General features: G+C 48.2%; 1 protein-coding gene across 8 annotated transcripts in view; it reads left to right on the forward strand.

Moving 5' to 3' along the window:
* The window catches only part of Ptprm (protein tyrosine phosphatase receptor type M), a 608602-nt gene that overhangs the window by 542918 nt on the left and 49020 nt on the right, over positions 1-16664 (forward strand). For all 8 annotated transcript variants that reach the window (XM_033757448.1, XM_033757447.1, XM_033757449.1 and 5 more), the window contains one exon: positions 9703-9800. In XM_033757448.1, the coding sequence (XP_033613339.1) occupies positions 9703-9800 (98 nt within the window). The remainder of the gene's footprint in view (positions 1-9702; positions 9801-16664) is intronic.

Below are 16664 nucleotides of genomic sequence, written 5' to 3' on the forward strand. Positions count from 1 at the left end.
CCACTCCTGAGATGACTTTCATGCACCGAAGTACCTGTGAGACCAGGGGGGCTGGTCCCCCTAGGGTGAGGCCTGCAGCCAGTAGTAAAGGCTGCTGGGTGCATTTCAGTACTTACTGTTCTTTGTAAAGTGAAATTTTAGTGATAGGTACTCTTTTAAAAGTGATATTATTCTTTCTTCTAACAATACTGTGGTTATATTCTTTATTAAAAAAAATAGATTTCCAGGAAATCTCCCACTTACCTAGAGGGAGGGAAACGTGGACCTCACCTTAGTGACTAATCCTGCCTGGGCATCAGGTGCTTGCAGGTGACTTCCACCCACACCAAAGCCTCACTACTCCCGAGGGGCAAGCAAAACGGATATTAAGACTTTTCAGCAACAGCTTATTAACAGGGTTCCAAAGCACGTGCCCTAGCAACACAATCAGATCAGTCTTATTCTGCTTCTCTTTTACAAATAGGAGTCTTTTCCTAAGTTCGTCTTAACATTTAGAACATTTGTGTCGCCTGGAAGGACTCTCTGAGTATGAATGCCAGCGTTTTTATAGATGAAGATTTTTTAAAATAAAGACATGATTGTAATTTAAATCACCATATTCCGTGTATAGCATGAGAGCAACCACAGTTATTTTCTAAGTGAGTATTTTTAAATCTATGTAGGATTTTGCTATCACAGGTATCCATCTAAGTGGTGAGAAATAAATATGTATGTGTCCAAAATTATTTTAAGGATTTATGGCTGACCTCATACATTTTTATTTTGAAGTGCTTCACTGAAATTATTTGAAAACATGTAACTTGTAAGAAGAAAACTCATTTAAAAACATAAAACCTTAGCTCTCACAGCTTTTATTTTCATTCATTTTCTTGTTTAAAGTACTGAATAGCAGAAAGGAAGAAAGTACCAGAATGTCTCAGTCCTTGTGTTTTCAGCTTATTTTCTTAAAACATTACTTTTTAACCCATTTTTGCTGTGGCTTGAGACATAATAATAACGTGACAATATATGAACTGTGTCATAGTAAAGACAAAGTCAGGAAAACCATGAAAGTGTAGAAAAATACATAATGGGGAGAGGATTAATGACTACTTGAGGTGGAATAAACCCATATTGGAGTAAGATGCAAGATAACAGTAATGTGTAAAATGGGAAGATAAAGATCCTAACTAAAACACACTGGGTTCCTTGTATTTTCTAAGAATGATGTAACTATTGATTAAATGTATTAAGACAAAACAATATGTATGTGTAACTACTTTTTGCATTTTAAAATATTTTATAATTGTTTCTGATTGAATACAAGAATAAAATGAAAGTCAGGTTATTAGCCAGAAAAAGAGGCTGCGGTGAAGGGTTCTGAATGAATGAAGAGTTTCCAGCCCATGCAGTGCTTCTGCTGGGCTGCCCGCTGCGCCTGGCATGTACCAGCTTTCCCTAGTCAATCGCGCTGTGTCACGTAAGGGATGTCTGTGCTCTCGGGTTGTGCCTGCAAACAGCTGTGAGACCTGTCAGGGAGGGGAAGTAGAGACCATGTGTGCAGCAGGGCTTGGCACACTTCTGGGTCTGAGAGGAGAACTTTGAGCGAGGCTGAGGGTGACATGCAGACCTCACCCGCGATGCCTGTGGTCTGAGGAGAGGCGACTGACAACAGCAGAAAGGGAGACGTGGGAGGAACTGCTAGTGGCAGATCCGTCCAGAAACGTGGTGCACAGCCTCACGCCTGCCAAGCCGGGGTACAGGTGGAGGGTAGCAGGACAGCTTCCACAGCAGAAGGGGAAGGCCTTGTCGTTGTCTGGGCACCAGTGACACGTATTACCTAAAACACCACTTAACGTCATATTCTAAGTCGTCACTTTTGACACGACTTCTAAAAAGGTGTGTCTTTTTTTTAAGCTCCAGTGCCAATTTTCTCTTTCTTTACTGTCACCAATTAAAATTCCAGTGGACAGGTGGACATTTCTAACCCTGTGATTCGAGGCATACAGAGGGCTTCGCCTGAGAGCTATCCTTAGGAAATGCTATGCTAGTGCACTCCCAGCTCTGTTTGCATTTGGGGGGGGAAATACATTGAGTGTGTGTGTGTGTGTGTGTGTGTGTGTGTGTGTGTGTGTGTGTTCCCAAGTTTTCTCTTGCGTTATAGAGCTCTTCTCAGTGAGTCTGCTTCTCATTCATCGGCTGGCTTTATTGTTTCTTTTCAGTTCTGATTTTCTTGGGCTGTTGTTCTTACCAGTTTAGGTAAATGAGCCAATCACACTGCATGCACCCAGTCATCTCAATTTTGCTCTTCTTTTTCTATAGCTGAAACCAAAAATTATTCATAAAAATCCCACCGTTTTAACATACATAGCCTCAGGGAGAGCAAATGCGTCTCTCAGGTAAGTGATGTGCACGATGCTTGATGGGGAAGCCATCCCATTCCATGTCAGCAGCAGCAGATCTTTCACATTTCACTCCTGCAAAAATGAAAAGATAGGAAATGTGAAATTATGGCCGTAGTTGTTACGGCAGTATTATACCGAAAAATCACAGCAAGCCCTGTAATGAAAACTTACTCAGAAACCACCGAAGGGACGTTTCATTCTCTGCCAAATAACCAACTTTATAATGCTTATTACAGATTATCACCAGCAGCACCAGTAGCAATAATGGATCAAAAATTTAGGGCCACTTTTATGTATGTAGCAAGAGCTTTAAAATGAACGCATAAATCTCAGGTTCATCTTTTCCCACAGTCACAGTGGAACTTCAGTGGCCTACAATTTGGACACCATGAACTTCAGGCCAAAGGCCCCACTTCACCCAGGCCAGTGCCCAGTTACAGACCCTGGCTTCTTTGCTGCCCTGACACCCTAGGGTCCCTTCTCTTTTGTCTGCCTTTCTGCCTCTTGTTGTACCTCAGCTCTCAGGCCACTCTGTCTCCAGCCACATCACAGCCTTTCAGGACTGAGACTGTTCCTTCATCCTAGAATAAAGTCACCAGAGCTCAATGGCCTGGGTTGGAACCCACATTTGCTACTTGCACCCATGCAGCCTTAGCAAAGTGACTTTGTCTCCTGCCTCAGACTTCTGCAGCAGTGGACAAACGAACCGGTGCATCCACAGCATAGTTCATAGCAGCCAGTATGTGGGCTTATCTGCACTTGTGCCTCATGTATTTGTGTTCTGTGCTGGTCCTGAATCCCCCTCATTTTGCCTCAGAGCCTATGGCTTCTTTTATTGCAAAGCCCTAGGGACAACAACTATTTCTCTTGATTCCTACCGTGCCCTCCAGGGCAGCTCCATCTCCCCAGCCAATGCAGGTGGAAGCCCGCCCACCCTTCCGGGTTCCTGGGTGGCCTTGCCAGGGATGAAATCCCACCTAAGCCCCAAGGGTCCCATTCTGCCCCAGCCAGTCCCAAGACTGCTCTGACCTCCCTCTCCTGATCCCATTGCACTGCCACCCAAGCCGAGCTTTTAGTGTCCCGTGGGTCCAGACTCACCCCACCTGGACATTTCTGCTGCTGGTCACCATCCTGGAGAACCATCCCTCACATTCGTATGGCATAGAAGGTTTTGAAAGTTCCTGGTTCTTTGATCTGCAAATGCAGAATGCTCAGTAGGAGCCCTTGAACTTGGCCTTCTGGCAGCTGCAGTTTTCTGTCCTCTTGCCCAGCCGTGGACAGGTCCTCCCGGCCCCCTCTCCCTCCCCAGCTGCTGGCACCACTCACCTGGAGGCTGTTGAACTTTGTGTAGTGCATGTCCCCATCCCAGGGTCTACTCAGGCTACCAGCCAGTCCTGTAAATGTGGGTGATCTTTTCCGGGTGTGTTGTTTAGTCTCTGTCGTCTTCTACTCATCAATTCTGAACCCACAAAAGTCTTTGTTTCCAGACACATGGGCCCCATGTCTGTCTCTGCTCTCAGAAGGCAGTGAGTCCTCCAGCTGGACAGTCCATTCCCTCTGCCCTCAGTCCTCCCTCTGAAGGTTATGCCCGGCTCTGTGTAAGCCTGTCCTGCTTCCATACAGTCAGATATGTGAGCCCTTCCTGACTCTGTCTCCTCAGGCTGCTCATCTATCACTCAAGGATTCTGGTCTGCAGCTTTCTCTTTATGACTCAAGCAAGGGTTGCCAGAGGGATGTGCACCCCTGAATACATGGCTGATCCCTAAGACTCGTTATGTGCTCATGTATGCTTATTTCTTCATGGGAGACAGATGACATTAAATATTTCCCAAGATAAAATGAGCGCCTACAGAACTAGGATAAGCATTCTGTGATATGGGAACTACTTTAACAGATAAAAGCAAGCCAAGCCTGAAGAAAGCAGGCAACCTTCATCCCTAGGTTTAACCCAAGAAAATGGGGCATTCCAGAAAATACTTCGTCTTTGTTTCTAAAAATGAGCTTTCCAGTCTCTGCTGCTTCAGGCATTCTGAACGCAGACCATCCCGATGTGATCCAGAATGCCAGCTGTTACCCGAGGAGCAGTGTTCCACATATGGGAGGCAGGAGGCCATGCCCATGCAGAATCAGTACTCTACCCCTTCCCTGTACTCCTGCCTGGAGGTTTTGCATGAGTAGAGCCCCCAAGTTACATTTGAGGTGATATTGTGGCTTGTATCTAGATGTTCCATCAGGTCCTCATGTGCTCACAGGTGGAGCTTTTCAGAGCTGGCTGGATCAAAGTTGTGTGATACTGGGATTGAGGGTATGCGATAACTAAGTTGTTTTAGCATAATTCTGGGTATGGATGATAGAAGCCCCATCCTGGGTGTGGTGGCACCAATAAAGGGGCTGATAGCCTGCATGGAATAAAGGGATAGAAAGAAGACAGGCTTTTGCTGCTGCTGCTGCTGCTGCTGCTGCCGCCGCCACTGCCGCCTCCTGCTTGCTGCCTCCTGCTTGCTGCCTCCTGCTTGCCATGCCATGAACTGTTTCTCCTCTGCAATTACCCTGTGCCATGCCACCCTGCCTTGGAGCCAGCCAACTATGGACCGAAACCTCTACAAACTGAGAGCTGCAATAACCCTTTCACCCTTTAACTTGTGGGCATCAGGTATTTTGTCTCAGCAATGAGAAAAGTAACTAAGATGGATGAGTTAAGGTTTTGTCACCTATATGAAAGGCAGAGCTTGGGAGATATATGGGCAGAGTCCTCATCAATGCTAAGTACTAGAAATTAACCTTTAAAAATGACTGTGCTGCCCTTTGGGAAATTTTCATTGTCTCATAGCCTTTGCATATGAAATGTAAAGTGACCCGTCTTAGGTGATTGGCCTACTGCACTTGGTAGGAGAAAGCGGTATGTCCACTTTGGAAAAGACCAGACCGCTGGGAAGTGGGGACTAAATGTGCACCGCTCACCTTCACATCTCTCACTCACCTGGGTGCGTCCCTGATGCAGGTGCCCCAAATCTGACAGGCTGAGCTGGTGCACATGGGGTTTGCCCTACATTCCCAAAAGGGCCAAGCAGGTGGTATGAGCGAGTGGAGAGAAACAGGGCTGCTGCCAGACCACTGGGGAAAATGCGCAGTAAATACCCAGTTCTCCCCACATAACCCCAGTCAGCTGGGTCCTGGGAGCATGGGCTGGGAAGTGGCTTCCACACTGAGACCTGTGTGATGGGTGGGGTGAGGTCAACACATGCACAGCGGTGACACAAGAAGCATCGACAGAGAAGCCTGCGGGACAGTGGCCAGGGTGGCACCTGGAACACCCAGTGCCAGGCACCAGCTGCGTGGGCCGTATTTGCTGCATTAAAGGGTCTGGGTTGGGTTGGAGGCTGTCCATGTGGGAAGTTACCAAGCAGATGCTGGGGTGATCTGGAGCATTTTTCCAGAGATGAGCCCCAGCTGAGGGACAGGAAGAGGACAGCAAGGCACTGAACATTCTGGAAAGAACCTGGCATCTCTTTGAGGGGCTGAGGAGTCCGAGCTGGCTGATTTCATTCTGTCGCAGTGGGAGGCCAAGGGGTGTTGCAGGACAGAAGCGACCTCAAGTGACACTACTAAAGAGGCCGTCTGCTGTGCTGGGCTTCTGTTCCACCCTGTGGGAATTGTGGTGCCTCAGGGTACACACCTGTCTAAAAGAGCCCTTCCTGGTTGCTTCTGACACACAGAAGGCAGCAACCTCACAGCACACCAGCTCTGTGACCTTGGATAACTTACTTTACCTTTCTGTGCCCGTCTCTGCTTTTGGCAGAATGGGGGTGAACAATGGTACCTGCTTGACAGGACAGTGAGTTTCCAGTTCAGTGAGATGATATACATGAAGTGTATCAAGCAGGACCTGGCAAGTTGAAACTGTTCGAAAGATTTTATTCTGTGGATGATGTAACACCAACTGGTATTTATGTGTTACTTAAAAAAAGAAAAGAAAAACTTGAATGTGGTATGCAAGCTTTTAAAGGACCTTGACTTCCCAACATAGAAATGTACCATAAAGAAACTTGGACCTGAAAAGAAGCGGTAGAAGGAAGCATCTGTCAAGGTTTGAAATCACAATGTTATTCTTACTCTTATTATCATAAACTGGAGGAATCGTGGTATACAAAAGAGCCATCTTTGAGTGCCTTTCGCTTATGCTCTTAATTACATTTCATCTTTTTTCTGGAGTTCTAGTTTTTGCTGCCCTTTTCTGTTGTCCCTCCAGGGCCTGGTGGCCACAAAGAGCCACCTGAATGTTTCCTTCACAGCAGAGATCTGTGTGTGTCCACTGTGGTGAAGGAAATGGACTGAATCACTGGCCCAGTGGTATTGAAATTCCCACACCTTAAGTTATGGTTTATGTATAGATGTCCCCAAAGCCTTGTGCAGTCATAGCTGGGGCTCTGGGGAAATGATTGGATTATGGGGGCAGAGGTGCTCAGCAGTGGATTTGTTCACTGATGGGTTCACAGCTAAATGTGATTTGGGGGTGAAGCCTGGCAGGAGGAGGTCGTTGCTGGGGCGTGGCCTGGGTCAGCCCCCCGCTTGATCCCCACTGCTTCCTGCCACCATGCTATAGACTCTTCCTCCTCTTCGATGCCCCTCTGCCATGACACCCTGCCTTGGAACCAGCCAACTATGGACTGAAACCTCCACAGACTGTGAACTGAAACCAGCTTCTCCCTCTTCCACCTGTGGGTGTGAGGTCTTGTGTCTCCGTAATAAGAAAGTAACTAAGCCAGTATTGAAGAGAAAAAAGAAAATTTGACAGTTTTTGCGTTAACAATTTTGTGTTGTATTTAGTGCCTACCTTCTTCCATTTTCTACCCTCCAAAAGAAAGAAGGAAAGTAAAACAAGATACGCTTGAACCTTCAGGAAAATATCTTGAATCATAAGCTAAGAATCTCTGTCACCCAGTGCTGGTCACCCCTGGCCCAGCTTCAAATGTGGACACACCAGTGCCACTCCAGCCAAGCAGGCCGAGGCAGAAGGAATGAAGATAAACTACCCAGTGGCCAGGGGCACCTTCCACTTGTACTTTCTTTCGTTTTGGGATCAGCTTGGAATAATCTGTGTTCCGTTTTGGTTTTAGACTTGAACGCCCATTTCTTTACTTCTGGATGTCTGTGTCTGATGTTAGCTGTGAAAAGAGCCTCACCTCGTTCATTCTCCTGTCTTAATCTTCTTTCTCAGTTCAGGTCAGTGGGTAAAAAAATAGACAAAAAAAAAGACAAAAGTATATGTCATCCACCAAGTGAGCCATTAACAGTTGTAAACACCCTTTATCGTAAACATCGCGCAGATTGAGCTGTGAGTATTTAAAACCCCAAGCCTCACTTCCTCTGAGCCCAGTGGAGAGGGGATAGATAGCCTTGTTCCTAGATGGCAGCCAGTGAGTGAATTCCTTCCTTCCGAGTGAAAAATGAGATTCCTGGATTCACAGGGCTGGAGGATGGGTTTAGACTGCTCAGCAGATTCAAAACAAACAAATCTGGAGATTCACAAGTACAGCTCCTGAGGAGGCCACGTGACAGTGAGGTTAGAAGGTGGAGTACGTGGCCCTGGTGTACATCCCAGAAATCTGCGGACACACCCGGGCCAGTGAAATAAGTCTCTTGGAGTAGGGTGGCGCACCTGCTGCCCAGCAGAGTTAGGAAGAGAAGCAGAGGCTGGGGTTGGGGACTTGGAAGAGCCATCGGCGTGTTAGCTGGGAGCTATCACCGGTCACACTGGGCAGGCTGGGTGTCTGGAGCAGACTCAATTTAATCCTTTACTGTGACTCAGTAACAAGTACACAATGCAGAGGTCTCTGCTAGCTGGAGATGCACTGACAGATGGAATCTGGTGGTCCTTGTCCCCTCCGTGACCTTAGATTAAAGTCACCCTCCACATTAGCAGGACACACACACAGGCCAAGGAAGGGGCTGCATGGCCTGCACAGCTGTGTGGGAAGTGGGGTGCTTGCCCCCACCCCCCAAGGATTAGACTCAGAGACCAGTGAAGCAAGTCAGCTTTTGCAGAACAAGAGGGTGTGCAACGGAGTAAGAGGAGGAAGCTCATGTTCCAGAGGAAGGGGACACAGAAATGCACAAGAGCCCGTTGCTCTTTGGTCAGGGGAATGTGGGCAGTGGAAAAATTCCTGGGGTGTGCTGCGGTGGCTCAGCATCCAGACTCTGGGTGGATGTCTTTAAACATGCCTTCTCTTCTGTTGCTTTGCTGCCTGAGACGTGAGTGCATACGTTGATCCCAAGAATCCTCAAGGTAACCTGGAGAGCTATTCCCGCACTCAGAAGAAGATGCAGAGCCTTGCTGGAGCTAAAGTAACTGGCCCAAGATCACTCAGCCAATAACAGGCAGAAGCAGAACTCCAGTTCCGGGATCCAGCTCCAGATCCAGGAACCGGCACTGTGCAGGAGCATGCTGGCTCTGCGTGGACCTGAACACTGCCAGGATCCTGCCCATGGCGTGCGATGCTCCACGTCTTTGAAGTCGCCTGTCTCTTACTTCCTCTTGTTTCTGCTTATCTTTGGCATTTAGACCCTCAAAAATGGATGTAGAGTTCGAGTTGTTTTTTAATCTATATTAAAAGAAATTTGAAGCTTCAGCTTTGTACCTGATGATGTCCATGTCATTGGCACTTATGATTCGTATTCTCCCCTCCCGTTCATCCCCAGAGCCCAGGAAAGAGCTTTCCGATGCTCAGGAAGCTTCCAGGGCTGAGGCTGGGTTCCACCACAGCCGGAATCTTTATGTTCAGTGAGAAGTGCAACTGCTTAAAACTCTTCACTCCTCTCTCACTTTAGAAAGTCAGGCAGGGAAAAATGGATTAATTTGACAGATGACACTGAATAAGAAAAATATTAGACACAAGAAAAGGCCATTTTCCCCATAGAGGCTCATTTCATTCTCTGTACCACTTCCCTGGGATATCTGCCAATTGTTAGCAGGAAGAGTAATGTTATCCATTTTTTAAAATTTCACTCTGGAGTATTATGGAGATAAATAGCTAAGTGATGGAGAAATAACTTTCTTTCACAGTGGTAGTTTAAGAGGGGTGAAGAGAGCTCAGATGCAGATAACATTTAGTGACATGAGGGAAGCTGGCCTGGATGAGGGTCTGGTGCTGCTATGGGCGCAGTGTTTGGAAGAGCGCCTCTCTGCCCGGCCCAGAGCGTGTCCGTCTCCACCAGCGAGGCCTGCATGTGGGTGCTGCCAGATCTCTTTGCAAGCCGGGAGCGCCTCCTGCTGAAAAGCTAACAGAGAAAGCCAAGTATATCTTCTCTTTTGCTGCAGGGCCGATGCAGGAGACCATCTCTGACTTCTGGAGGATGGTGTGGCACGAAAACACGGCGAGCATTATCATGGTGACCAACCTGGTGGAGGTGGGAAGGGTAAGATGCCCCGCCCGATGCACACAGCCCTGTCCCCTGCCTAGTTGGTAACAGGAAGTGAGGCCGGAGCTCCGCCCCTGAAGGGTGGTGTGTGCTGTGCAGCGCTGGAACTGCTCCAGCTCCTTCCACCCCTTGCTGCACTTGCTTATAAATTAGCAAGAAACATGGCCCAGGTGCTTTCATTTGTTGCGATAGTGACAGGAAAAACACTCAGGATGAAAAGCCCTTGTTATCTGGCTATATTGAGTACCCAGAAATACTTCTAAGCCCGAGTGCCAGAGCTCGAATGGGCACCACGTTCGCCCTGACTGTCCCCACCTCGGGAAAATGGGCTCCGACTGCAGCGTGCAGCACGGGCGTCCTTGCCTAGATTAGGGCGCCGGCATCTGCTCTTCTGGGCCCTGTGTGCACCTGTGAGGCAGAAGCGGGAAGCTGCACAGAACCTCACAGGGCTCTCTGGGAGCTGTGGAGCACTCTTTGTGTTAATGAGTGGTGGTCGTCCCAGCAGAGGTGAAGAGAGGGTTATCCAAAGACAGTGCCAAAGAGAGGTGCTATGGGGTTATCCAAAAGGAGGAAATCCTGCCTTCACAGCAGGTTCCAGCCCTTGGTTACCCAGGAGGAAAAAGCCCTTGCAGTACTTCTTAGGCGAGTCTGTGGGGTGAGATTCACCCTCGGTACCCGCAGCCTACAGTTAGCCTGGAATCATAGTACTGAGGCAGGAACCAGAAAGGGCTTGTCTCTGAACAGCCTCAGGAGGGGTCGGGAGGTACAAACCAAGGAAAAAGGAGATGGATTCCTGCTTTTCTATGAAGCTGCTAAGGAGCTGCAATAGACTTAAAATTCCAGCAAAGACAACCCTCCTGGAGATATCTAGAAATTCTATATCCAAGTAGAAACACGTATTTTAATGTGTTTGTGTAGATGGTGTGTATGTGTGAGTGATTAAAAGGCACAGCTTAGGCCTGAAGAACTCGGCTCCCAGACCTGTGTTCAGGTGCGGGGTCAGAGCAGGTGGGAACTGTGTCCTGCCCAGGCAGCCTCCTTCAGCCCGACGTTGGGTGCCGGACAGAAAGCCCACTGAGAACAGAAAATAATGTCTGGGACCTGTGTGGTACTGACAAAAAACCAAAACCCGCAAAGGTAGGCAGTGAAACGCCTAAGAGAAGAGTAAGGGCTGCAAACCATACGGCGTCTGAACAGCCGCCCTCTGTGTCTGTGGGAGTCACATCCATGAAGTCAACCATGGATTGAACATATTGGGGGAAATGGAGTCTACGGGGACACTGAGGCAGGAGGATGGCAGATCTGAGCCCAGCCTGGTAAGTTAGCAAAATACAACATTTTAAAAGGGCTGGAAAGTAGCTGAGTGTGAATGACCATCGTCAGTCCCCAGGGCCGAAATCGGACCAGCACTGAGCGCGGACAGACTTCTCTTTCGCTCCTTTTTGTCATTACTCCCTAAACAGCACACGACAACTGTTACACTGGGTCAGGTACTGGATGACTTCGAGTCCACAGGAGGCTGTGCCGAGGTGGTGAGCGAATGCAGTACAGCACTAGTTATGCAGAGGCCCTCAGAGCTGTGGCTCCCAGTGCCCACAGCAGGTGCCACAAAGGAGGAAGACCAAGCGCCTGACTGAGGGAAGCAGAAGAATAGAGTAAAACCTAGGAAAGGAGGAGGGACACAGTCAGTAGAGCAGAAATGTATTAAAAAGATCGACAAACTGTAAACCTGGAAAAGCTAACGAAATACACAAACCTCTGGTAACAGCAGAAATGAGAGGAAGGAAACCACATATAACCAGTATTAGAAAGAGGATAGTTTTTAATCATGATACAGGAATATGAGTAACAATGAATTTAATAAAGGTTTTCTAGGAAAATGCAATTTTCTTTCCAAAAGAAACAAATTCTGACTAAACATTAGTTTAATCATTTCAAAATTGAAATATAGTTAAAAGTTGACCCATGGTTATATTTATAGTTGGTAAATAGTAAAGGGATAAATCATTCAAATTTTATAAATGTTACAGGCACATGGAATCTCATAAATTTTGTAAATATGTGAAAGTATGCATATATTATATACATTTTATAAAAATTATTTAAGAGGACAGAAAAAGAGCACTACTTTTATAAGTCCAGGACAAGTCTGAAATCAGTATCAAAGACTATAATAAAAAAGAAAATTTGAGCTAAGGATAGTGACTCACGCCTATAATCCCACCAGGTGGAAGGCTGAGGCAGGAGGGCTGCTGCAAGTTCAAGGCCAGCCTGAACTGTATAGCAAGACCCTGTCCTAAAACAGCAATAAAAAGAAAAGGGAAAATTATAAGTGCTACAAATTGATGGGAAGAGATAAATGGTCTCGTGGATCAAAGCAGAGTACCCAATGTGGACTGGAGGCAGCAGTGGAAAAACCATAATTCATGGGGAACGTGTGAGGTTTACAATAAAATGAGCTAGGTCATTTGTTAACAGATACACAAACGGGTCCCTCTTTGTAAAACACTCAAAAATGAGTAGCAGATAAAGACAGAAATTCATCAATAAAGCTTTAAAACTTACCGGAAAAAAATACATGCGAAAATATTTCAGACACAAAAGGGATGTTTTGAAGATGCCAAAAGCCCAATACATTAAGCAAAAGATTGGAGGCTTTTGTGTTTCCACGTGAAATTTTCCATAGTGGAAGGCTGACAAAGCAGATTATAATGGTGCTTTATATAAGGTGTAAAAACTTACAAAGCAACATTTTATGGGCTGAAACTATCAGAGCCACTTCTGTCTTCCCATTTCTTGCCTCCTGGGAGCCGGTGGGGCCCAGTGTGGCAGGGTGCCTGCCAGGTGCCCAGCCTGGAAGGGGTGTCTCGTGCCAGGTGTGCACCAGCTGGGGCTGCCATCACGAGATGTGCAGGCAGAGGCCTCAACCACAGGTGCAGAGGAGCCTGCAGAGCCAGGTCAAGGTCTGGTATGGTTCGGGGCCTGGTGTGGGCTCGCTTCTTGCCCTCCATGTGGTCCTTCCTTCCTGTTACCTCACAGGTGGCCTGGCGGGGAGAGGGAGGCACTCTCTGGGTCAGGGCCCCTTTCCTCTGGCCTCATTTACCCCTCATCACCTCCTTAGAGCTCCTATCTCCTTCCTGGCTTTAATCCTTCAACATTTGAATCTGGGGGTGCACAAATACTCAGCCCATAACCTGCTCCACGGGGTTCTTGTAAAGATGAAATGGGTTTCTGTGTGTTGGGTGGTTAAAGAATGCCTGCCATTATGAGGAGATACAGGGACAGATTTAACCTTTGCGTCTCCGCTAACAAGCCCAAGACCTGCAGTGATGTACGCCGTTATCCTCTCCCTCGAGATAATGCGCTTCCTTCTGCTGGACAGCAGGGAGGACTCTGGGGAGGCAGGGGTCCACTCAGCCAGCGTGCACTCCTCTGGGGCAGAGATGGCCTCTCCCTGGCCCCCTCCCCACTGGGCCGGGTGTGCGGGGAGCCCACAGAACCCAGCAGGAGACCACTTTCACTGCAGGGCCACCGCTGCCAGGTGTGGGGCTCACTGCCTCATAGCTGCTAAGCGGTTCCCCTTCCCTCATGCACTGTGTGCCTTCCCCTGAAATGGGCCTCAATTCCGAATTTCCCACCCATTGGCACAGTGGGGCCCCGCGCCCGATGGGGGGCTTCCAGAGTCGGTATGCACGATGCCTTTGGACTTCCATGGAAACCCTTTCCCAGACCTCACTCCTCACCTCCGGCTTTACATATCTGCACCAGACCTCACTTTCCAGATCATCCCAGGGTAAACTGAATGAGCAGAAAATTATTAAAATAATAACTACTGAATATTTTGAAATGACATACATTAATTTTTTGCTTCATTGAAATTCCAAACTATGCTATATCCAGACTCAGAAACCGAAGAAGTTATTTTTATATGAGAAGTCATTTTACTTTAAGGAAAGGTAGAGACAGCAGTCTTCAGTTGAAAGGTCGAAAGAAGATTGTGCTGTAAAATTAGCTCAGTAAAAAGTAATAATAATAATAACAGACGAAAGCCCGCTGTCCGCTGGTCATGGCAGTTTTGCAGAGCACTGGGTTTCTTCTGGAGAAATAACTCGGTCAGCAGTGGTCACAGCGACCCACGAGGCACCTGGCTGCGTCTCTGCCAGCTTCGGGTGATGGAGTCTCCGCCCACAGCTCACCCTGCAGACCCCACCACAGGGAGAACCTAAAAGGCAGGAGAGTAACCAGGCTCCGGTTAACCCTTTGTTATAAACCTTTAATCACTCAATAACCTTGGGCCTGGTGGACTGACTCTTTTTTCAACCCTTGCAAATTCTTCAGGTAAGGGGGCTGTGGATACGCTCTCAAGCCCCCCCAACCCCCTACACCCCCTTCCCAACTTCAGACAGGTGTGGCTGGAATTGGCAGTGACACTAGCTGCATCATCAATCCTGGAAACATCTGGTGTGGCCTGGGGGCATGGACAAGAGGTCGGATCCCCTCTGGGAAGAGGCATCACCTATTCCAGGCCATTGGCCATTGTTAATCCTGCACATTCGTTCAGGGACAGCCTTGCTGTTTTCTCCACTTCAGAACAACAACAACAAACCACCCAAGAAATCAAGATGATGCGCTGCTTCCTCAACATGTGACCCGCTTGTGCTGTGTCTGTGTCCTTCATGAATCAGGCATGAGCCAGGCAGGGGTGCTTGTTGACACAGCCCTGCTGCCGACTCATTAAGGCCAAGCTGGGCGCTGCCTCCCCCTGCCCTGGAGCACTCTGCATTAGGTGGCTTTAATTGTCTGTGTTGGAGCCACTGGGAGGCCTTCTCTGTCGCAACACCTGGTGCAGAAGACAGGGACACCGCCCTCCCCTCCAGCAGAGTATCTGGTACTGCTGCCAGGAGCTGTCATTCTCGGAGCCTTCCTGTGGCTTCTCTGCATCCCCTTCCAGCCCGCGTGTGGTGGGAAGGGACCTTTGTCAGGTCCCCAGCACCTGCTGGCGCTGTACGCCCAGTGTTGAGACAGCACAGGAATGTGATGTGATTGCTTCCCTCTGTAATGAGCCCACCGGGGCACTGTGTCCCGGGCGTTCCCGTTTACACTGCTTGCTTGCACGAAGAATCAGAAGCTCTGTCGGCGCTGAACGAGTCCATCTGCCAGAAGCCTCATCACCAAACCTGCGGGCCTCCCAGAGGAGACTTTTGCACCGGTAATTTAAGCTAATGATTTCTAAACATATTTAGTCGCTTTTATGAAGACCTCATTAGAATGTGCCTGTTTATTAAAAAGTCTAAATGAGGTCTCACAGTTGTTTAGGAAATTATTGTTGAATCACCATGAAGAGTCCTGATCACAGATGATCAAGTATATCCAAGCTAAGAGAAGTAGGGACCCGACAGGATTTTGGCCTCAGCCATGTCTAAGAGGGGTGCTTTCAAGATATTACCTACCCTAAGAAGCTGACCTAGAATTCACTTCCAAGTATTTCTCACTGAAGGGCTGACTGCACACCAGAGCTAACTCCCAGATTCACCCACAAGAAAGGTATATCAAGATTCCAATGCCCCCATTACATACAACAGACAAGAGCTGTTCTGCAGCAGCCTCAAAATCCAGAATCAGTAAAAGATGCCGGAGAGAGGTGAGGTTGCTCCTTTGTAAAATATGGAAATATTTTACTTACTAACAAGAATAACCTTGACAGCACCTACCAGTACAAAATCATAGTGATCCTTCTTTCTATGAAATCCCCAAGTGCTTCCAAGACATCTAACTCATGTATGAAAGGACAGAGTCCGACTGTTTTGTAGACATTGCTAACATTTTCCTTTCTTGAACTCTCAAAACTGTTGCCTTTCATAGATCTTTTTAAAGAGCCTTATATTTGCAGATTGATATTTTGTGACTTGAGCACTTATAATCTCAGTCTCTGGCTCATGTGCGCGTATTCAGCACACACTGCTGTCTCCAGCTGTGGTCACTGTCTCCCCCAGCCTATGAAACTGGATGGAGCCTTACATCCCTCCTGGGCTTTGCACCTGATTGCTCAGGGCTTGCTGGCCGTGCCTCCCTGTGCATCCCACAACCGCCTCCAGACACATTAGCAAGTTAACCTATGTCCACTCCCAGACCACACTCCTGCTGCCACTTTTCCTCCAAGCTCAAAGGTGGACCTTGCTGAGCACCCAGCTGGCCGCGGCAGACCGTGCAGACCCCATCCGAGTAGTGCATCTGCCGCCCACTGCCCTTGTCCGTCCAGTCCACCCTGGCCGCCACCTACTCGCTGCTCCCCCAGCTTCCTGCCGTTTTCCGCTGTCTGTCCTGCACATCCTGGCTACATTCATTTGACTCCCAGTTTTCTCTTGGCTGCTTTGCATCTGCTCAGAATCCTCCAGGTATTGCTAGAGAATCGAGAATGAAGTGCAGATGGCCGGGAATTTGGCTCAGTGGTTCCGCCGCCTGCCTTGCGTGTGCAGGGTCAGGAACGAAGTTCAGATCTCTGAGTTGGTGCCTTCACAGTCCCGCCCTGGGCTACTGAGGGCCCCCAAGGTCCGTGGCAGGAGCCTTGCCCAGCTTGGCACTGTTGGGGAGGGAGAGTCTTGGAGGGGTCTTCTGGCTCCTTCCCTGCTTCCCAGAGGAAGGGATCCTTTGTGGCCCACTCCGGCCACAGTGCTGCCTGCCCCAGGCCAGAGCAGCAGGGCCTAAGGATCCTGTTTGAAAGTTCCAGAGCGAAAGGAATCCCTGCTTTTCTTTCTTTCCTCCTCTCCTCTCCTTTCCTTCCTTTCTTTCTTCCTCTATCTTTTTGTTTGTTTGTTTGTTTGGGGTGTGTGTGTGTGTGTGTGTGTGTGTGTGTGTGTGTGT

Source organism: Fukomys damarensis, unplaced genomic scaffold (genome assembly GCF_012274545.1).
Source record: "Fukomys damarensis isolate Sample0158 unplaced genomic scaffold, DMR_v1.0_HiC HiC_scaffold_30, whole genome shotgun sequence".
In the NCBI taxonomy this organism is placed as follows: Eukaryota; Metazoa; Chordata; class Mammalia; order Rodentia; family Bathyergidae; genus Fukomys; species Fukomys damarensis.